Source organism: Corvus cornix, chromosome Z, assembly GCF_000738735.6.
Source record: "Corvus cornix cornix isolate S_Up_H32 chromosome Z, ASM73873v5, whole genome shotgun sequence".
Classification (NCBI taxonomy): Eukaryota; Metazoa; Chordata; class Aves; order Passeriformes; family Corvidae; genus Corvus; species Corvus cornix.
Window position 1 is genome coordinate 68,677,155 of NC_046357.1, and position 23,668 is coordinate 68,700,822.

The window sequence follows — 23,668 nt, forward strand, 5'->3', positions numbered from 1 at the left end:
CATTCTTTTCAAATAAGCTCCTTCATACTTCCGTGCTGATGATCCAAAAATCCTGATGCCCCAAGAGTCTCCTCAGCACAACCACCCCTATTGCCTATTATTTCCTCATCCCACATTCAGCCACACACCCATCTGCTGCCATTTATGTAAAACCTTTCAGGGCAGGCAGTGTCCTTTGATTCTGTGTATTTACACCCCATCCTGACCCTAAGGTCACTAACAAACAAAAATTTTTAAATGGCACAGCCTCAAATAAGCCCAAGTGAAAATGACAATAGCCCTGAATCACAACAGTGAATTTTGATGCTTAAAGCTGAATGATGAATTAATTTATCACACTCATAGTTGTATCGAGATTAGCCTTTAAAATAATGGTAAAACCAGAGATGAAACACTTATACAAAAAAAGGATTGCTGTTAAAACAAATGTCCTACTCTAATCTTCAGTATTTGATTCAGAAGAAAATACAGAGACTTCTCAATGATCCATGAGTGTGATTTGACCAGTCAGAGACCAAATTCCACATTGTTCATACTAATGTAAACAAACAAACAAATCCTTTATACTAAACTCTCCCCAAACTTGCCCACAAAAATGTTCATGAATAAATCCCTCTCTGTATGACCCTAACACTCCCAACACCTACTTTCTAGAGCTTAATAGGCTTTTTCTCATCCTCAGAAAATTCACCCCATAGGAGTGCATACAGAGTACTGAACATCTTTAAGAAAAAAAAGTGTTAACTTCCATGATTGACAAGAAAATCTACCACAAATTAATCCCAAGAGCAGATGAACATAATGCTCTACTAGCAAATGTACAAGCAGATAGATATCTTGACCTGATGATGCTGGGACTGTCCAAGCTATGCAACATTAAACAGTATCAGTCTCACATTTCAAATATAATTGCTAGGAGAAAGTACAAAATTACGGAGATAAAGATAGTTTTTTTGTTTTGTTTCATTTTGCTTTGGTGGAAACCCCCCCCAGCAAAAAAGAAGAGTCAGCTTAAAGGTAGGCCTCGAAGTAATACTTGGAACTTCAACTTGACAGTCCAATCTATCTTTTTGAAGATCTACTTGCCACATACAATGATTTGCACAAAATTATTTCAGTCACACCACATATATAATGTGTATTTATTTCTGCTGGGTCCAGTCAGGGAACACCAAGCATCTTGTAAGACTCTAGGTACAGGTAATTCTACTGCTTTTATTTTCTCATTCAGCACTCTGACACATCAAAATACTTTAAGGTCATAAAATCAAAATAAAATAAAACTGACTGTGTGTGTGTTACTTCTACAAGGAAAATTCTAGGTGAGAACTAATGAACACTCTCCAGCATGACAAGTATCTATAATCATTAAATCCTAGAGAAGCATTCCAGCCTCTCTGAAGTTTGAAAAATATCACTGCCTCTCATTAAAAGGAAATAAACCAGGTACACAATATTGAGTTACCCCAGGCATGTTGCATCATCTGGGGATTCAGACTGAAATTCCCTCAGTGTAAATATCATTATGCGATTAAATTTGAGAATTTTTCTGTATGTGGGAAACTTTATTACAAGAGACTGAAAAGACACCACTACTGAATCAAAACTGAGAATGATTTGCTGCAATTTCATACGTCAAGAAAAAATTCTAGTAATGTTATGGCAACTGGCACATTTCGTATAAGTTTAAAATTCTGCAAGGTAAAAAGAAAAATACATACATTAAAAAAACCAAGCAGTGCATTAACAAGAATAAAAAGAAATACACTGCATAAAGGCAGATAGTAACTAATATATTGTTAATTAAGTTATCAATTTTTCCTTAGTCAGAGCAACAAGGGGTTCAGTTCTGGTCCTTAGAAGCATGCACACTGCGCAACATCCAGAAGCGTTTGTGTTATACTGAACAAAACAATAACCACAGGACTAAAAAGAACATAAGCATCTCAAGTCCAATTGGGCTCCAATTCTCATCTGTATAAAAACCAATAGAGATTATTTTCTTCTCCATGGCTGTTTCCATTTTTCAGGAAGATTCAGTGTGATCTTTACAGTCTGAACGAAAAGTAACCTAATTTGCACCAACAACGAAAATGGGTTTAAAATAACCAAATGTACATGCATAAATAAGGAGTAACAAGTTCTAGATTTCAAAACATTTATAGAAATATCTTGGCTTTTCAATATAAGATAAAAGATATTGAATAACCTGATACTTCACATTTTTCCTTTGTTTCCCAAAACGACCTTTTCCCCTGATTCCAGCACTGATGGAAGTATTTCCAACACTTTTTCACACTTTCACAGAAAGGCTAAATCCATTTGCTATAGTAAACTATGTAGATCCTAAATTGAATATTCAGTACTATATCAGAGACGTACATCAGCATATTGTATGATAAAGTGTCTCCGTTGTCCATCTGAAAACACAGAAAGGACATATTCACCAGGTTTCCCGTGGCTCTCTCGCACCAAGAAGTCTCCTTGCTGTTTTAACAGCTCCTGGGCTTCTATTCTTGGAATTGCACCATGATACCAATCTTGCTCAGACAACGGTTTCTCAGTGGTTGAGATTACATCAAAGAACTTGGGAAAAATATTGAAGAAAAATGTTACTATATTAGTACATTTTTAAGAGTTTACTTGTACATGAAAAGTATCACAAACAACAATAATTTCTCTTTTATGTATCTAAATTATGTGTTTCAATTAACCAACAAGATCAAGGCTCTTACTTGCACAAAAGCATATTGATCACTTTCTTTTCTGTTTACCTGAAAAATCAGTATGTCAAAAGCACAAGTTTAAGGCACCATCCATAAAAACATGTAATATCTTTTATCTGGCCTGCTGGTTTTTGTAACCCATACTAACCAACTCTTTCTCACACATTCTGACATGCTATTAACAACTGAGTATTATTCATGTCTCTATCCAGACAGAAACTTCTCAAACAAAACCATAATAAGTTGACTTATACAAATGACTTGAATTGGTAAACTGTTTTCGCAGAATTTATCAATTGCATCCCAACTCAATCAATAATTATGAGACTTTTTTCCTAGCATGCACCCTGTAGTGCAGAATACACACCTGAGTGTAGTGTCCTTATGAACTCTGTTATTTTCACTACATGGAATTGACTGCAAATGGAAACTAACAGTGGTAAGTGGAAGTTCATGAGCTTTAACCTATGATTTCACACATTAACATGCCTACATTATTTAAGAAACACTGAAGAAAACTCTGTACTTTGTCAATGACCACCTCAGATTTATTTGTTATGGGTAGGAAGGCAAGCCCCCATTTAAGCTGTATGTCATTCAAAACCACTGCCAGAGCTCATAGAAATTCTCACAGCCAGAGTGGTAAAATGCTGAACAAGTAACGCAGTGCACACTGTACTGTGAGTAAAACAGGTATGTGAATGTTTCCCAGCCTCCTGAATTGCATCTACATATCAGCACGGAGACCTACACCTCAGTGAAGGACAACCAAACACATGCAAACAAAGCACACCACTCAGAATTAACCTCTCCTATTGCTCTGCCCTGCTAAAAACCCAGCTTGGAGGCCACCTGCACATTTAGGGTCTTCCTCAGAAGACACTTAGATTACAACCCCTCACCTAGTCTAAAAAACACTAGGAATGATCTCAGACTTTCAGAGTGGAAATGAGCAGACCCAAGAAAGGGAATCTACTCAGAAATTTTTGTTTCCAAATATCTGCAATTCTTTAGCACTTGCATAAAGTTTTAACTATTGAAAAATGTCTTTACTGGCTCCTGGCTGCCTAAGTTATACCTCAAAGGACTAGTTTAGTTCAGGATATTGATGGAAAGCTGGAGAACATATCTAAGAACCTGACAGACGCTTTTGTTTTCAGACATCAACAGACAGAGAGAACCATCATGGATGAAATTCTCAAGGAGAATTTCATACCTGAGATTTGTAACAAGTACTATAACCAACAGACATCACTAGAAAGAGTGAGTGTGCTCTTCTACAGAGTCAGAGATAGGAAGGACTACATAAGAAATAACTACAGCTTGAACACAAATTACACCGAGTTTTTAGAGGCAAAAGCTGTATTCCAAGGTTATGTGTTTATCAGCACAGTGAGCTGCTAAAAAGCAGAGATATTGATTGGCCAAGAAGGCAGTCATATCTTTCAGTTTCATCAACAGTTAAAAACCATCTCAGGTGAAAGCTGTCAGCCACTGTTAAACGACATTATGTCATTTTCTTTCACAAATTCCTAAAATAAAGACAAAAGCTTTCAAAAGGTTAGACAACGTTATTTACTTGAACATTTATTGTTCAAAGATGCTGAGCTTGACTTGAAAGAAAACCTAGATCTCTGTTATGTTCACAGCAGCAAACCCTTTAACACAGGAGCAGATTTCTACTTGAGAGGGAAAGTTTCTAAGTATAAAAGGCCAGTATAGGGTTACTAATCTACTTCATGGCCTTCACAAAACAAAGTTTAAAAAAACCCAACCTGACATGCAATTTATTTTATAGCTTAAAAAGGAACCCACCAGACAGTAACACCTGCTTATGCACAAAGAGGCTAAGGCACCATTCAGACAGTCAGGATCACATCCCAAAACAAAACATCTTAAGAGCCTTTATGACAGAGAAGGAGCTTATGGAAGGAACACGGAGCATTTTAGACATAGATAAGTACAGTGCCGTCTATAACTCTATCATCAATTTTCCTTCCCTTTTAAATTTGATTGAAGTATTATTTATCACTTTAGATGGAAACAATGGAAATTCCACAAAGTTTTCTCTGTTGATTGTCCTTCACTTTACCTTACCTTTACTTTTTATCATATCATTGTGGTTTTTCTGATGAAGTAGGCGGCAATTATTCTTGTCTTGAGTGTTATTTGAATTATTTTTAAATTGCTTTATTTTTGTGAACAAGTCTTCTAATTCCAACATACTTTCTCTATGATACAATATTGACCCTGACTGGCTACAGAATAAAACATGGCTGAAAGCCCAGAAAAAAACAGTATCAATGCAGGATATATAACCATATTAATATTGATTTCAACTCAGTTTACCACTATTAATACTAATATTTCTACTGCATTTTATATCTAGAATTAAATGATAGGTTGGTCTTTGAGGAAAATAGAGTAAAAAAAAAAGCTACCCATGCAAAATGGAATTCCCACCTCTTTTCTTTAAACTCTACTTAAATTATCAGCCAGCAAGTTAATACGACAACTTTATATTCTAGGCCTTAATGTTTTACAATCTTATTTGGAGGATAGATCTCTTTCTCACTTGTATGTACACTTACAGAAGCACTCCATGATTCAACAGCCTAAAGGAAGAAAGACTGTTTCTAGGATTTTTGCTGTTAATCTGGCTTGAAGGTAAAAATAATTAACCAAATCATGCACAAGGAAAGGAACTCACACTACGAATTTCTACTCTCCCGCCTTCCCCCTCTTTTTCTTTATGCCTGTTCTTTTTCCCTCAAGATTTCCATTTATTGCCATATTTTACTCATGGATTATTGGATGGGGCTGGGGTGTGTGTCTTTCTATATTTAATCACACTTTTTCTTCTATGAGGAGATGGCCTCATATACTTCATCATGATCCTCATGGATCTAGTACTGTCCTCTTTACTTATATTGAGCCCCTTTCTCTCTCTCTGTTTAACAATCCCATGTTGTATGTGCTCTTCTGCAAGAGTAAAAGGAAGCAGTCCCAGCTGCTGCCCTTATTTCAAGAGAAAAACTGAGCAAACAGCAGTGTGTTATTTCTAACCCCAGAAACTTGTATATTATTCCTGCACTTGCACTACCAATTAAATAAAAATAACGGGGATGATATTTTATTACACTAATAGCATGCTCAATATTGTATTTTTGTATATATTCTGAATGCAAATGTTCAGTAGTTCCTTAGTTTCCATCTTTGAGAGAACAAAACATTTTCTCAAGATATTTTTTCTCTCACAGTGTAAAAGAGTAGCACGGACACAAATGAGAATGTAAAGCAATAAATTTAGGTTGATAATTTGAGACAATACCCTATGGACATTCCATCTCTGTGTACCTGGCTCATTCCCACATGCTAATAATATACCATCTGAAACAAGCATTAATTCCACCTATTATCCTATAAACAATAAAAAAATTATCCTGTAAACAAAAGCGGATGTTTGTGTCAAGCTCAAATATCTTGTACAAAAAAAAATATGCAGAAGGGCAGAAGCAGGCATTCATGATGCAATTTGTTCAGACTCTTCATTCAGATTATTCACAGCATTTCATCACAGGTACATGAAAGTTACCCCCATTGTTGTGTTTCCTCTCCTCATTTGATTAAACTTATGTCTCTTGCTGTTACAGTAAATTGGCTTGCGTTTTGTCCAAGAAAAACTACGTGGATCTTTAGCTGTGTTGCTTTCTCTTCAAACTACACTCTTTTCCTGTATTACCCCTTACCTTCTCATTCTGAGAGCATATATAGAGTTTCAATGTTAACACACAAAAACTCCTGACTGCTTTTGGAATGAGACCATTTCCCTATGACTTTTTTCAGACGACATACAAAAAATTAGTCCTCTCTAATTTATACAAACAAAATTCAATTATCTCACCAATTAAATATATTGGACAGTGTTTTTAAAATAGCACCACATTTAAAGATATTGCTCCATTTCTAAAGTTTCAATATAGGTAAAAATTAAATATTTAAAAATACTTTAAAACCTTTCAATATTTAAAACAGATAATTTGAAAACAGCTAGGTAAGAAGACATTTTAGACCAGACTATATGAGAGGATCAGTACCAGTCCTTTCCCAAATCTGCTATGAGATCCTTTTTTGTACTGGTCTATCTAAAAAAATAACAAATTCTTTATGTATGTGAATATTACTTTATAATACATATTCAATAATTGCTTGGAATACTTTGTTGATGGATAATAAGTTTTAAGTACCAGTTTATATATTTAGCAATTAAGCATGGTTACATAATTGTCAGTGGGAAACAGCCAACCTCATTTAATAGCTAAGTAGTAATTCATGAAGCAAATTTTAGCTGTATATGTATGGTCAGCATTTCTAACACACACGAAATCGCTAAACCAAAACAAAAAGCAAAACTGAGAATTGGCTAGTTTATATATTCTAATTCTGAAGTCATTTAGGTGTCATTTAAATGACAAGTAATCAAGATTGCACTTGTTACTCATATTTTACTTTCTGATTCAAATGAACCAAGGCCAATCTTACTTCTTCCAAACATATTCCAAGGTTTCACCAATCCTATCTACCATGTATCTACAGCCAGGTTTACATCAGGTTCCATGGAATGAAAATCAGAGTGTGAAACATAGCTTATTTAATGACACTTTAAGCCAATTGAAATTTTCACATTGACTTCCCCTGATTTAATCTAAATGTTTTATTTTAATCTTCCTCCTGAGATTTTTTTTTCTCTTCCAATTTTTATCTGAAGCAGTTTTAGGTAGGTTTGTTCTGTGGTTTGTGGAAGCTTTTTGGTTTATTTTGAAGTCATAAGTTTTATAATACATTGAAATAGAGGTGAATGCTTTTTCTCACCCACACAAAAAAACACAGGTCACAGAAATACACATTTTAATGGGTTCTTACTATGAAATGCTGCATTTTTGAAACAATTAGAAGTTTTATAAAATGAAAATCACAATAATGTGGAGATTTTGTCTAACATCAAGGAAATTTCAGTATTTCAGCAATGTTTTTCCTGTTACTTTTCAAATGTCATACAACTTCCATGTTTTTCAGAGGAAAAGCCTTTCTATCCTAATTTTATCTCATGGTCATATTTACTTTTCCATTCCTTCATTACCATATACGATTTTCCTCTGTATACACATGTGCATTTACACATATGTAATTGTTATCTCTTCAACCAATCCACCCAATATTGTCTAGCTTAAATGTGGCTTGCTGTGTCCTTTAATGGGTCCTTGGAGGCAAGCCTACAGCGTAAAATAGAAAACCCCTTGCTTCTGAAGTTTTTTCAAGAATGCTATTTTGAGCTTATATTTTAGCAGACAAGATCACAATTAAAAGGCAATTTTAAACAGTTTTAAAAACTCTGCCCAACTTTCTTACAGGTTTTTTTTTCCCCTTCGCTTGTTTTTTGAGTTGTTGTTTTGGTTTGATTTTATCTTGGGAGCATTAGGGTGATTGCATGTTCCACTTAAAGAAAAAAACGGGAAGAAGGTTTTCAAGTAAAATCTAATGCATCCCTAGGTAGGTGCTCAAGTATTCTAACTAATCTTGCAAGCCTCCATATGAAACAAAGAAGAGGAACTGCAAAAGTAAAAGAAACAAGGAAGATTTTCCAGCAATTACAGAATTCGAACAAAAGCCAACTATACCCCGGAAATACTCAACAACCATTTTTAGTGGGGTTTTAAGCAAGATCTATAACACTTAGTTACTTAAATTGTACCAGGAGCAGTAGTAACAATATGCTTTTACACTGGAGCTTTTATAACAAACATGGTGAATACAATTATTGCAACAATTGCTAAAACATGTATGGCCATCTAACCTACTACAGATTATTATAATACAGTACATTTCAGGAAAATCAGCCTCATTGGGAAGAGTATTCTGAACAACACAGTACCACTGTGGAAGCTGCAAAGAACATACATACTGTGATTCTCTTAAAGTGTAGCAAGTTATTCTGACATACTGTTACACCACAATATTATCCTGTGTCTTGATCAATCAGAACAGTGTTTATGTAACATTATTATAATGTAATTTTTGTCCATTCAAATGGAAATGCATGATGTTTCAAGGAACAAAATCTTATTTAAGATGTAAAAATAACAGAATATATCACAACACTACAGTATTGGTACTACTTACTGATGATGAGCCCAACATGGATTTTGGAGACCTTATAATTCCAGCTATGGAATGACGTATAGTGTCAAATCTTGAGACTTTATCCTTCTTGTCCTAGGAGAAAGGGCAGAATCTTCAGTGAAAACAAGCAAATCTGTAGGATTTATTGGAGAATGTGCAATATAATTCTTGAATTTTACTTTAACAAGAGATAGGGGCTGAGCTTCTATTCATACAAGCCAGGAAATGTCAACATCAGCAGGATTAAGCTCAGATCAATTTAACCACTTAAAAATTCTATATTTCCTGAAATATTTTGTGCAATTATTTTAAGTATATTTTATATCCTAAAAACATGAGACATAACTCTCAGTTCTCCTGAAATACCTATCATTTTAAAGGGACAATGATTCAAAAATATACCACAAAAAACCCCCACATAGTTAAAAGCTCTACGTATGTGCATTATCCTTACTTAATACATGCTTAGGGTTTTTTCCTTTTATTAACAGGTTCTTCTATAACAACAGACTACTTCTAAATATTAGCACCCATTGGTGCAAGATACAGGAGCCATTTCTCTTCTGGCATTACTGTAAACCATAAGTGTAGCCATTGTCTGGATTTAAAATTCTGCATGAATAGGGCTCTGACTGGAACACTGAAACAGCCTTTACGCATCTCTAGTTCAGCATAAGCCAATGTAAATTCCAAGGTCTCATAAGCTGACTTAGTCCAAAGACTGTATTTTTCTTCATCTCTTACTATCAGCTCTCAAAATTAATAACAATCTTTTAAAAAAAAAAGTACTTTTAACATGGACAAAATGAGTTCATTGGTTGTAAATCAGCTTCAGAAACAGCAAAGATATTTCTATGAGTACTCACAAAGTAAATAAACTTGAAGCAGAGACACATTAACAACCTCATGCTAATTAGCTTTAGGTTAACTAAACTGTAAAAAACTGGTAATTGAGACAGACCGCAACTGTTTGCCAGTGTTACAAAGAAAAATTGCTTCCAAGTTTCTAATGTACACCTTTGATAGAAGAAACCAAAAATCTCATAATGTAATAAATGCAGTTTCAGTTTATTCCAGGACTTCCAAACAAGCAACAAAATGTATACATTCTGTACATCGTATTTAGCAGTGTTTGAAAATTATTTCCAAATACAGTTTATTTTACAAGATACAGGTTAAACATTATCTTAGCAAAATAGTGCTATTTATTTGGTAGCAAAAGTCTGCAATTTGCCCTAATTTATATGCTATTAAATAAAAGAGTGCAAAAACCAGTCAAATTGTGAAAACTCTGATGGGGAGTGTATCCATCACAGAAATACTCATTAACTATGCGCCCACTTACCCATCAATAACATTTTTATACCTTTTATCAGACTTAAGTATTGTCATATACCAAATAATTTTATTTTAATAAAACAACTGTGTGCTGAATCCTGATTTTTATTCTTATAATGCTGCTGAATTAAACTGCCTTCACAAAAAAAAAAAAAAAAAAAAAAAAAAAAAAAACCACAAAAACAAAAACCTAACAAACCCAAACCCAAACAAAAAAAACCACATTAACAACTAAGACATGAAGTCTGTACTTGCTTGCATGCTGGTTGTGGAATGATCCATTCCGCACATCTCTTCAGAAGTGAGCCATGAGATACCAATTAAATGTATACTTCTTATATAACAGGAGAAAATAAGTTACCAAAAGATGCACAAATTCTACTTCACTTCCCACAACCAAAACTCAAGAGTTTTCTTTCTAGTGGACACTAACAGCCAGCTGATCTAGTGACAACACCCAACTACAAGTAAGGTTCTACACTCACCAGTTTCTCCTGAAAAAAAATTATTAACAAGAGGGAACTTTTTTGACTCAAAATAACAGTCTCAAGGACTGTGCCAACTTTGATTAGCATCACTGAATGACATACAGAGGCAAACAGTCGTATTAAATAGAGTGAATATTGAAATGTGGATTTAAAGGATAAACTTTGGCTTTGTTCAAAATGTAGCACGTCCTGTTCCAACTGCAATACATTTATAAACACTACTTAGCATTTCCATGGCTCTTTCCCCTGACATACTGAAACTACTCTGTATCTTACAGCAATGAAGATTCACAATTTGTATGCACAGCAGGCATAACCAAACATATGACAAAACACAACTGTAGCCTGTACTGAGTTTATTTATTACATTCAAGTATTTTTAGGGTAACCTAGATAAAACTAAAGAGCTGCAACAGTGGCCTTCTACTGATATCTTTTCTGCCATTGCCCGGCTGCAGGGTACCTTAAAAGGATCCATTAGATCTTACAGGAAACCTGTTTTTAACTCAAAATAACACAGAAATCATTATAATGGGGTTTTAAGATGCATATTAAGTATATTGTTTTTTCTAAACTAGTGTAAAACTGAAACCTAGAATATTCTTCTTTTTATATGTATATATTTATGTACATGTGTGCATACAATCTTACTAGTTAAAATCAGAATGTTATTTTAAGTCTGATTTACAAAATAAAAGCAAATACACAACAGAGCTATCTTTCAGTGATCTCTCCCTAGCCACATCAAATTTTTAACCTCTCAGTCAAGCCCCTCTCAATCCAACAAAGAATTTATTAGGTGAAAGGATTACCTCAAGCTATTATGTAAAATTTCTGAAGGAACCTAGCAGAGACACTGTGTGCTCACAAAGTCCATTATAATTACACACAATGCTCATTCCAACAGACATCATGTCACCAAACAGAACAAACATGCCAAATATGGAGTCATGACAAAAGTTTCACAGTTGTAAGACACACGACTATCAGACAAACAAACCTGAGCTAGACACTGGAAAGGAATAAGGAATTCTACTTCAGGGATGCTGTAGAGAGCATTATGGAGTAATATATTTGCTAGCATACACAAGGCAGCTACTAAAGCATATTAGATGATTCATTTCAGTTTAAATTAATTACTTGCAGAGATATCAAGAAAATGGTAGCATGATTTCTCACTTCTTTATTTTATACAACACCAATTTCACTAGAAAGCAAACTTACCTGTGGGCCCTAATATTTTATGCAATAACTGAATTACTACAGAAAAAATTGAACTCTACCATTAAGAAGCTAGGTATGTATGAAAATACAAGCTGTCATTAGAGAACATTTTAACCTATTCAAGCATGTTTAAACACACCTGTGTCATGAGAACACAATACAAAGAACTATGAAAAATGCATTGACTGGTATTTCCCTTTTTAGGACTAGCCATGTTTCTAATGACTCCCCACAATGAACTGAAATTAACTATGTCAAACTAGATATACCTGAGGAGGGGGATATCATCATATTTAACAATGATAAGGTGAGGGATGAGATGCCATCCCACCCACACCAGTGAAATGCACAGAACCTAAATTAGAAAGGCAGGTCAGCAGGAAAACACCTGAAAGAACACCAGGGAATTTCAGCCAGACACAAAGCCAGCTTCCCTGGGAGCCCACTGAAACATCCCTATGCTGATGCACGCAGCTGGGGAGTAAACAGGAAGATGTGGTCACACTTGTACGGCTATAACCCTACTGGTATCACTGAAGCATGGTGGGGCAGCTCCTGCGGAGTGCTGGAACAGAAGGATACAGGCTGTTCAGTTTTCTTTCCTTCTTAAGAGGGGAAACAATTACTTCAGCTTTTTTCAAGAGATGTCACAACACAAGACAACCATTCTGACACTTAATTTCACTTTCCATTCTTGTCTTCTTACAAGAGACAGAAAGGAGAAATAAAGCCCAAGAACCAAAAAAGAAGGGCAGGATTCAAGTCAGTTGAAAAACACAAGTGAAGCACTTGCTATTTTACTTGAGGATTTCTTCAATTGCATCTTTATATATGACCAGAACTTGGGCTTCTGTGTTTCCTATGTTCTCTTTGGGGGATCTCGAGCAGCCTGAGGTTCTGTGTGTTCCAGTGGATTTTTCACTACAATTTATCTTCTATGGTCATGCACTGCAACTGATACTGTCTTGTGGACAACAATCTCCCATTCGCCAAGCACACAGTTCTGTCACGGAACCAAATCACTGCAAATCTTAGGAGTGCCTGAGAAACAAAACAATATACCCAGCAGTGTGACACAATCAAAGAGACAGGCCAGATGAGTCATAGTCACAACAGTATTTCCAATGAATATATGCAAGACAAAGCAACAGGAAAAAAAGATTTTGCTTAAATTGAACTGCGTGATGTAAAAGCTCAGAAGAGCTTTTTAGCTGTATAAATCCAGGATTTGGGCTATATTTTAGCTGTTATTGTAAAAGAAAAATAGTCTATACTCTTTTTAGAAAAGCAAAGAAGTTAAGAGGCTGGAGAGAGATCTAAGATAAAGGTAAAATAGAATTAATGCTTCTGAGGGACAGGCAAATAGTAACACTACCAATCAAAGGTGGAAGATTATCAGTAAGAGACAAAGGGCAAGGCAGAATATATTGAATATTCCTAAAACACTGGTCAGCCATGTATGTACAGTGATACAAATAAGCTCATACTCTAATACTATTCCATTCAAAGAAAAAAAAATGCCTTGTGAGTCAGATGTGAACTGTCCACATGGATACAGAAGTTGAATGTGGGCTTGCAAATTAAACCACAGAACCTTCACAGGAAATTTAAATGGAATGTGATGACGACTCTCCAATTCAAAGAGAAAATGCTCTCAGAAGAAAAGCAGATTTCAATTAGAAGAACATAATCAGTGATATCTAAAAGAAGAGAGTAATATCACTGTGTCTGTGATTTGACTAGGGAACTGGTCCTCAGAGATTTTGATGAAAACTATTTCGGTACAGCACAAGGGCTGTATGATAAAACCAGACAAGGAAATTCCAGCAGCTAGTGCAAATGGTATGTTCAATAAAGATACAGATAAAACAGGCATACAGACAGTATCTGCCAGAGCAATTAACATTGCTTTCGTAAAGTGAATGCTAGCTTCGTTTCTTGTTTGAATATACAATTTCCTTGATGAAAAAGGTGTCTGACAACATTCATCTTAAGGCTTCAAATTTAGACAACGGGCAGAACAAGGAATATTTTTGGTTTTTTAGAAGTCAGTAGAAGTACGGTGTGAGAATGAATTCTTGTGATTTACAAGCAGGAACTCTTCAACTCTTTTGTGATTTACAAGCAGGAACTTTTCTGAAAATGATCCTCTGCATTAGTCACTTCAGTAGAGGAGATTAAGTCATTTAGGAGCAGCCCCAAAAGCATATCATAAACTTAGACTGTGCCATTAACTATGGCCTGCCTGTTGATGAGTGGATATACTAACCACAGAATCTTCATGTGTCTGTTTTATAGCTGTTAGCACTTACTGAAAGAGATGTAAATGCTGACATATTAAAATGTGAGCATACAGCAGAACATGGCCAACATCCCTAAAGTCTATGATTTTATTTCAGAAATAACACTAATCTCTTTCCTCAAAAGGTTGTTCTCTCTTTTTTTTTCTGTCCCATCCATGACAGAACTGGATATCTCAGACCACATGTAGAAAACCAGATAAAGAATCATGCTGTCTTTACCAAAAATCCCAGAGTATTTTAAAATATTAACATGGCACTCACATACAAAACCAGTTGCTGCCTGAATACAAGCTTATTACTTCAGTTGAGCAGATCATCTTTTTGGAGCCCCTTTCCAGGAATGATAATACGCATTTTCTTAGTTCACTATTGTAGATATCTAGAACTGTGCAGAGCCATGTATACATAATATAGTTATTAAAAATTTAAACACTCAAAGCTAATTAAAAATATCTCAAGTACACAGTGAAACCAATTATCTTAGCTACTCAAAAATCATTTTATGATAAGGCACCATTTTCTGTTTTAAACACAAGTAACACCTTCCAAAGCAGCAGAAATGATGCATAATTGATGTACACATATTGTAAAACACTGCACTGGATGCAAATTAATGTTCCCCATTCTGAATTGTAGGGGTTAGACTGAAAAACAAGACTTACTAGTGTGAAATTTAGTAACAGTTATATTTTCTCAGACCAAAGGCATATCCCAGACTATGCCAGTGGAGTAAGAAAAAAAAGAATGACAATTCTTCAAAGCATGTCTTTGTCCCTGAAGATCTGTAGTATAAGATCAGCCTTACTAGTTAAGATGTGATGTTTCTACATGCAACAGTCATGGAAGGATTTTCCTTCCATAATTTTCAGCTGTTTTCTGAATCTATATAACCTATTACAACCCACTGCTGTAGCAACCAGTTGCACAACTTAATTACACGTTTTTCAAGAACGTGTTTGTGGGCTTGCTTTGAATCATTTGCCTACTGCGGTTATTTGATGGCCCACACATCTTGCTTCTGCAAAGAGAGAGAACAGACATTACTCCTTACTCACTTCTCCCATGTATCCTCACACCCAGTACAGAACGCATCTGTATTACACTCCTCTTCACTGCATTTCTCAAGTTGGTAAAGCTCATCTAGTTGGTCACTAATTCTACAGAAGCTCCTCCACATAGCTGAGCATTATTTTGTCTTTCTGAATTCTCCTAGATCAGTTTCCTAATTAAGGGAGCTGAAAACATAATTGGTTACATGAAGCCAAACTCTTCTGTGGTACAAAGCAAAAGGACAATTTGCATTAAGAAAAACTCCAGTTAGATACTGTAAAAAGCCAAAAACCTCACAGCGATGACAGTGATCAAATACTGAAGGAGGTTTCCCAGAGGGACTTCCATTACTGGAGTTTTTAGAACCTCAACATGTATAAAGCATCTTGCAGCCTGATATAACATGAGAGATGGCCCTGCTCTGAGCAAGAAGTGGGACCAGATGCACCCCCTGAGATGTTTTCCAATTTAAATTATTCTGTAGTTCTAAGGCATTTGGGAAGCAGGTGCACATCAATTTACAGAGTGATGTAACGGTTTCTGCTCTCTTTCTTCTTTTCCTGAAAATTTCTAGCATGTTTTGTTGTCTTGATCACTTCTAGTGACCTGGTATCTTCAGGAACATTTAGATTTTGAGTGGTAACTCTGAAGTCATTACTGGTATATGTGAAATCAGGCAGTGTTACTACAGGCTGGGCTGCAGGAGTAACACAATATGATGTTAGTTTTAGAAGTTTTTTAAAGGTTGTTAGAAAGAATATGTGCAATTTGTAACAAGTTCAGGAATTTACTCAACTTACTATCAAAAAATATTTTTCTTTCAAAATGAAGTTTTTTTTTCTCTTATGATTACTTTTACGCATTTCTTTCCTTATACACCAGATCTTGAAGTTATAACAGAGCCTAGAAGTAATTTTTTTTTTCCAGGAAAACAGCAGTAAAGAAAAAGTACTAAGCAAGAGATTGGTGAAATATTTGGAGACAAAAACCTGAAAAATCTTTCTCAGATTTTACTTAGGAAAGGTTCGTATGTCAGCAAACACTGTGTAAATAGATTAATTTTTAAAAAAGAATTATGAAAACTACAGTATGATTGACCCTTTGCTTTTTTTTTTAATCCCTATCTATCATAACAGAATGTATGGTTAAGTTGTCTGCTCTGTTTTCTCTCTTAATTAAGACTTTCAGAAGACTAATTTTTCAAGCTACATATGATATGTCAGGGAAATGTCAACTTCATCTTTTAAATAATTAGCAAATTTTTGAAACACACGCACATGTATTAAAGGTCTTAACAGAAGTTGAGCACCTCTTAATGGGTGTTAGCAATAATGTTTCCAGAAACATTATTGTACATTTTTACTCTTACACACCCAACAGTTTTTTATTTTTAAGATGATACTTTGATTTCACCAAATTATCATCAAGAATGTCAGCAGTTCTCTAGAGAAAAAGATGACTACATGTACCTCTACACCTAAGCTGAGGCACTGAGATCTTGTATAAAAACTGTTTTTGTGGAAGGAAGAAGTAGCCAGACAAAGGCTTTTGCAGTCCAGATAGGTCCCTGAAATTAAGTATTCCTTCTCTGCTTAATGTATCTCTACACCACTAAATCCTAAGACACCTCCACTCATTGATCACATAACGATGCCAAGTAAACGACATCTGATTTCAATAAAGGCAATTTAACAAACGAATTAAGACTTTGGAGAGCTTACAGACAAATTTAGAAAAAATAAATACTTTTCAAAAATTAAGTTTAAATGCTATTACCTTATTATTATTTACTGTGGAAATATGTAACAGGGAAAATTAAGACCTCTATCCTTCAAACACCTGAGGCTGGTGTACATTTTCAGATATGAACTGTTATTAATCAGCAATGCCATTATTAACTAAATGTACAAAAAATTATGAATTCTCAAACTATTGTTTTACTTGTTTCACTTAATAAAAAATTATCAAATTTCAGTCTGTACAGCAATTGCTATCTATAAAAGGGAACTACTTTTTCATGGCATGGTCCTTCTCTTCCTTGGTTGCCATTGCCACATCACAGTAACAGATCTCCAAACATACCCACAACTTCTCTCTTGCTATAATTCTGTGTAAGCTCATGAAGATGCAATGGGAGAACATAAAACAGACTGCACTGAGTGCTTGTAGTTGTACTGCAGCACCTAATGTGCACAAAAGCTAGAAAGCCAACATCTTACATGCTCTGGCAGCTCATTACTCAAAAAACCAATAGCATGAAAAAAACCAATGGTATGATGAACTGGCTGCTGGTGAAGATCACCATCTGCCAGGACAACATTCAGGCTGTGCTGCTGCTGCTTCAAGAAAACCAAGAATCACAAGTCAAAAAGCAGTGAATAAACGTGCATCCACAAACCATTTCAATTTAAAAATTCTTAGGATCATTTTTGTATCAAATAGGCTAATTTTATTCTTTACCTTAATACTGCATATATCCAGTTGAAATAGTTTGAGGTTTTTATGACCCAAATTCTCAGAAAAACAGAGAAATGCAGTAATGCTGGAGATGCTGCCCCAGAGTTTTACCCAAGATCAACACTATAGCTGCCATTTGAAGTGGTAAAGTCTTTAATGTGAAATATATTTTAGAACTGGTTATATACATCTATGCACACACAGGCTAGTCTTGCCACCCCCCTTTCAAGTTTAAAAAAAAGCAAACAAAAAACCAAAAACAACAAAAAAAAAATAAAAACCAACCAAAACCTGAGCTAGAATGAAAATTGTTGCTAAGGTAATGGAAGAAATGGATTTTTTCTACATAGACGTGTTATGCAGCATTACTCCTATTTGGAAAACTGAATCTCTACTTAACTAGATTGTGACAAAACAGCAACTGAAAACATCAGTTTTCCTCCACTGAAAATGGGCACCACTGTAGAAAATAAATTCTATGTCCTGAAGTTTTCATACACTCATTTATTCGCAAAAAAAAAGTATAAAGGTAGAGAGTGGTTTTGGCACTTGTTAACAAATTACAGTATTCTGTAATGGCACTTCCTCAGTGTAATGGTGAAGTTTAGGAGTACAGTATTAGCTTCAGTTTTAAAAAAGCTTACATCAAACTTTTCAAACTGGTAAATATTACTTAAGGACTAATAGAACTTTGCACAACCACTGGCCTAACAAAAAGAACTATAGTCATCACTATATGGGCTGATAACAAAAAGCCACAGGTGAAGAACCCCTAGGCTACATTTCACATGAGGGATGAAAAATTTTCCAGTGCAAGTGCCTGAAGAACTAAGCTATGCATACAGTACTTGACACAATGAATTCAGCAGACTAAACAAATACAAACTCAACATCCAGGACATTTTTACATCAGGATTCAGCCTGGTAAACAAAGTCTTGCAAAAAAATGTCCAAAATACCTTAATTACTAATGTTCTCTGCAACAGTCAGTAGCTGAAATAAGGAAGTGATGAAGATCACCCACAGCTACCACAAGCATGTTGGTGAATTCTCGAAGAGTAGCGTGCATGCCAAAGAATGCCATCTGGAACTGGAAATTGTCTTTACTGGCCACAAATTTAAAATAACAATAATAGGCTTGCCAGAAATCCATATATACTTACAGACCCTGCAGACTGAATAGCACAAACCATTCTCCTTTTCTCATTACTATAAAAACCTGTGTTGGTTATTTTAAAACTCTAAAACCCCCAGACAGGAAGCCAACACACATTTCAGCAGAGAACAAAACAAAAACTGTTCTCAATCTTTTATTCCAGATCTGCACAGGCAAAGCTCCTCTGGTCCCACTGAGTACAATGGCATCAGTATCTTGACAAAATATGATCTCATAAAGCAAATCTGTATAGCAGTTTGTAGGTAGGGGATTATAAGTCAGCTAAGAGGAAAATTACAGCTATGAACCACAAGCAGGTGATTTATTTCTGCCACAGAGGCTAGTTAAAAGATGCTTGAGGATAGTACAGTGAATACAGAACTAAGGTAACAGGTCAGTGAGAAGGACAGTTTGGGGGGTTCTTCCTAGAGATACTGAAAAAAAAAATTTGCCTGACCTCAACTCAAGCAAAGGTTCCGTCCAAACCAGGATTTTCTAAGGAGAACTGCATCTCTTTAGAGGTTCAGCATTTTGTATCCAAAGAAGACATGGGAAGACAACTGAAGCAACTAACTGGATGCCATACCAACTGCATAAAGGGAACACTATAGTTATGGGAGGAAGTACTCTTCTGCATCAGCCAATGAAGCAGCTAACACTGCTTCCAAGTGTGCCAACTGGGGGTTAGTCAGCCCAAAATATATCTAAATGCAGTATTTATAAACGTAGCATGAACTGACTATGGCATTTGTTAGTGACTACACTTAGTATACAGGTCAATTACTTTAATTAGAATGCACTACTCACTAACAGGACGAATGACAGTCTTTCCAGATCTCATTAAATATATTCAAACACTGTTGGATTTCGTTGGTTTTCAGCCACATTTACACTCAGTAATGCCTGCTCAAGCTAAGTGGCTAGTGGTGGAGTCCAGATCTTAGGCATTTAAGTCCAAGAAAGTCTGGTTCCTGGAAGGGATTAGATATATTGAAGCCAGCTATATCCTGAACAGCTGTTGGGGAAGCAGTGGACAACAGCAACATGTGAAGAACAGAGGAAAAAACATCACTATATTGCATGACCTTGAAATCCACAACTAACCATAAATCCTCCTACGGTTCCCAAGACACCAAGAAGTAAATAACCGACAGCTGCGGGATCCGAGGCTGCAGGCAGGGAACTGCAACCCAGCTTCGGCAGAGGTCCATGCCAACCCACAGAAAACACTATTCACTAGGGTGACAGGGTGGGGAAACTCCCAATTTTTCCCCTAACTTCAAAGGAAGTTCTTAGAGGCCTGAGAAGAATCCAGTCTCCTCAGCCAACCACCATGTCACTGTACCAGAGGGGCATTGTCTTTATGTTTGTCATCACGCTGCTCTGGCTTGTACGAGGTAGCATTTCTTCAGTTCTGCCCTCTACACACTGGCATGTACTAATCAAGATTCCTCTTATAATTCATTAACTGGCTCAAGTTGACTCACTGACTGGCTCTAATGAAGCCACCTGGTAAATGCTAAGTCAAGCAACAAGAAATAGCATTACATGTTATGTGATCAGGCAGGATGTGAAGCCTTTTTGTTCTTCCAATAAACAGTGTAATTAAATATAGACTGGTGATTGTAACCTGTTTGGAAAATCATATTGTGAGAGGATGCATCTGTTTTATCACAATAAAACAAAAGTTGCATGGAGTTAACCCTGAAGAGCTTCAGTCAGATAGGACATGACAGGTTCTTAGGCAGATCCACATTTACATTGGATGTGTTAAACAATAAAACTGAACCGTTCATAACTGGAAATAGTTTGCAGTATGCCTAGATTTGATCAGGTATTTCTGTCTGACAGCTGTTTGGCAGGGTAGTCAGAATATGATGTTTGCTTTTGGTTTTCACAGATACTTGTTTATGCGCAAAATCAGCCTGCATGTTAATAGATAAAATGAAAGACCAACTTTGTGACAGCTTGAGCACAACTTGAGCACCGTAACTGAGGTGGGCTTAATGAGTAATCTCTGCAGGGTGCCAAAACAACAAATATCTGCCAATTTAAACAACAGAACAACAAAAATGCAAACCCTCAAAATCGGCAGTGTTCAAATACTACTCTGAGTAAAGCCTATGGTCCACTGAAATCACGCATAGATCACAGCTACAAATCACAGACACAAAACAAGACTATTTTGAAAATACAGACATCAGGGAGGACAGACTCAGTGTGCAAGTCTCAGTAATGGTACCAAGTAAAAGATTTCAATCCTATTCAAGCTGAGGTTTTTAAATTTTATCTAGCATGATGAGCCAAAATAAATAAGGCAGCACTTCCACAGAAATGCAAAAAGACTTTATTAGTTCAGTCAACAGATTTTCCTTCTTATTTCAGTCATTACTTATTAAAAAGGGTCTGAACAAGCAAGCAGTGCTCCCTCAAAGTTTGTAAGTTGTACTTATTTAGCATGCTCAACCTGCTTGTTAAAACAAAGACCAGTCTCCTATGTTACAGAAGAAACTCCTTCTGCACCCACCCGCCCCCCCAAAAATCCCCAATAATTTCTATTTTATGGGTATAGTTATACACGATTCAATGCATCAACTTCTTAAAAGGTATGTTGAAGAAAATAACTGATGAAATACTCAGTCATGTTGGCTGAAAATCTTATTTTCCTCACTGTTTTTTATTATATATTATAAAGGTACATATTTCATTATCACACAGTTCCTGAGACACTTAATGCCAAGATGAAATTGCACATACAACTATCCACATAACCAGTGTTAATTTACATGTTATATATAAAAATCCCTACGGAGTGAACAGATGAAGTACTCAAAAGCGGCAGCACCTGAGGCAGACCAAAACCTTCCAATACACAGCCACAGCTTTGGATACTACTACAAAACACCCTGAGAAGAAAACAGCTGTATTTTTGTCCAAAAAGCTACTTCACTGGCCCATACAAAAATTACTGTAAGACCAATCATTCCTCCATTAATGGTACTTACATAGTTGTCACACATTACTGTGGCCTGGACTTTGAATCGACAATCACTAAGTGAGCACAACTACACTGTAACAGGATCCTACTAGGTAGGAAATGTTCACAATTCCCACCTGCAGGTTTGTCTTTCCCCCCACCCCCTATAGAGAAAACAACATCTCCCCTTTATGCTATAATAGCCAACACATTAACGTAAGAAAATTGAATTTATCTCAGCTGCACTTAAACTTTTATTTTCCTTGAGGATGTAGGCTTCTCTTTCAGACTAACGAAATACAGGATTACCTAAAAGGTTTTGTTTCTTTTAAACCCAGAAGTTACTTCCTTAACTTTTCTGGTTTTATAAACCAGAAGTTACTCCTTTTTTTGGTTGGTTGTTACTAACTCAGAAGTTAATTTTAAACTTTTTTTTTTTAGAATTCTCCAAATACATCTCCCCTCACTTAAAAATCATACAAAAATCTGCATCCTCTCTCAGTAAAATCACCTATGGCCTGCTCAGTCACATCAGCTCCCTCTGTACTGCAACATTCACTATATTACACTGAGCTCAGTATAAACAATCACCAAGTTCAACTGCTCTAGAGAGCAGCTAGCACAGAAGACAAAAATTTCAGGTTAACATGATATAGAAACTGTCAAGACTGTCAAGCATCTCATTTTAGTTCCCCCACCCCCAAACGAACATATTTGTGTTTTCATTTTTCTCTCTCCTACCAACAGTTCTTTGTTTTCATTCTTAAAGCAGTTGCTGAGTAAATGCCACAGGTTTCCAGAGTGAGATAATTTCAGTTAGATATTGTGAGAGTCCTCATTGTTACAAAGTTTTGGTAAAACTAGGTAAACTTAATTTAAAGGGGAATGACAGAAGTTTGTATTACATATAAAGCCAAACGTTAAGTGATTTTATTTCATCTTAGTATGCAGAGCCAAGATCTGGAAATAAAACAAGTAATTCTAAGGCACAACAGAAAACAAAAATTTGCAGATATATTTCAGGCTATATCACTTCTATACTGTATTTTACTTATCATACTATTTATGCTTTGATTTAGCACCCAATTTATGACAGTGGCAACATGTGTTGATAAAGTCAGAGCCACAATCTCACAGAGATAGTGTCTCATTAAATTATACTGGCAACTGCTCTGTCTCCAGCCTTTCCCCCTGGATGAGTCCTACATAACTATGTCATAGGCTTCTCCAATCCTATGTTTGGTCCTGTGTCCTGGACAGACTTTGGACCCACATGATAGCCCTGTCCTCAGCACTGTCTCAGGCTGCTTTTCATTTTGCTCCTGACAGGACTCCTTAGTGCACTCTGAACCTGACTAAATATTGCTCTACTGCCTCTGGAGCTGCCAGAGTCTGGCTTTGCCACTCTATCCTTAATTTGGTTTCTTTCTTTTTTCTTTTTTTTCTAATTTTACTAATCTGTACTCTAGCTTCTAGACACCACCAACTCTTGCTTTTTGCAGGAACTTGACAAAAAAATCAGATTTAAAAAATCATTTTGCTTGCAGAAAGACTTTGCAGTAACTTCCAGAAAACAAATCTACTTTTGATCCACAAAATCCTACAGTGCCTTAAAAGTAAAGACTTTCAATCGTTTTCCAAGAAGGACAAATTTCCATGCATCTTGGCTGTGATACTCCAAGCTTTCTTTCTTCTCTAGGACAAGGACATTAGTTTCAGAAACTCATGGATATCTGCTATTATCTTCATACAAATACCACTGCCTTTCT

At 35.8% G+C, this 23,668-nt stretch overlaps 1 protein-coding gene across 5 annotated transcripts in view; it reads right to left on the reverse strand.

Moving 5' to 3' along the window:
* The window catches only part of FER (FER tyrosine kinase), a 162,037-nt gene that overhangs the window by 73,595 nt on the left and 64,774 nt on the right, over nt 1-23,668 (reverse strand). For 4 of the 5 annotated variants that reach the window (XR_002046910.3, XM_039567680.1, XM_039567681.1 and 1 more), the window contains exons 11-12: nt 8,907-8,999; nt 2,383-2,586 (exon numbers count right to left, since the gene is read on the reverse strand). Coding sequence is in view for 4 of the 5 variants with exons in the window: in XM_039567680.1 (XP_039423614.1) it covers nt 2,383-2,586; nt 8,907-8,999 (297 nt within the window). In the remaining variant the exon portion in view is untranslated. The remainder of the gene's footprint in view (nt 1-2,382; nt 2,587-8,906; nt 9,000-23,668) is intronic. The other variant, XM_019289607.3, reaches the window with a different exon arrangement.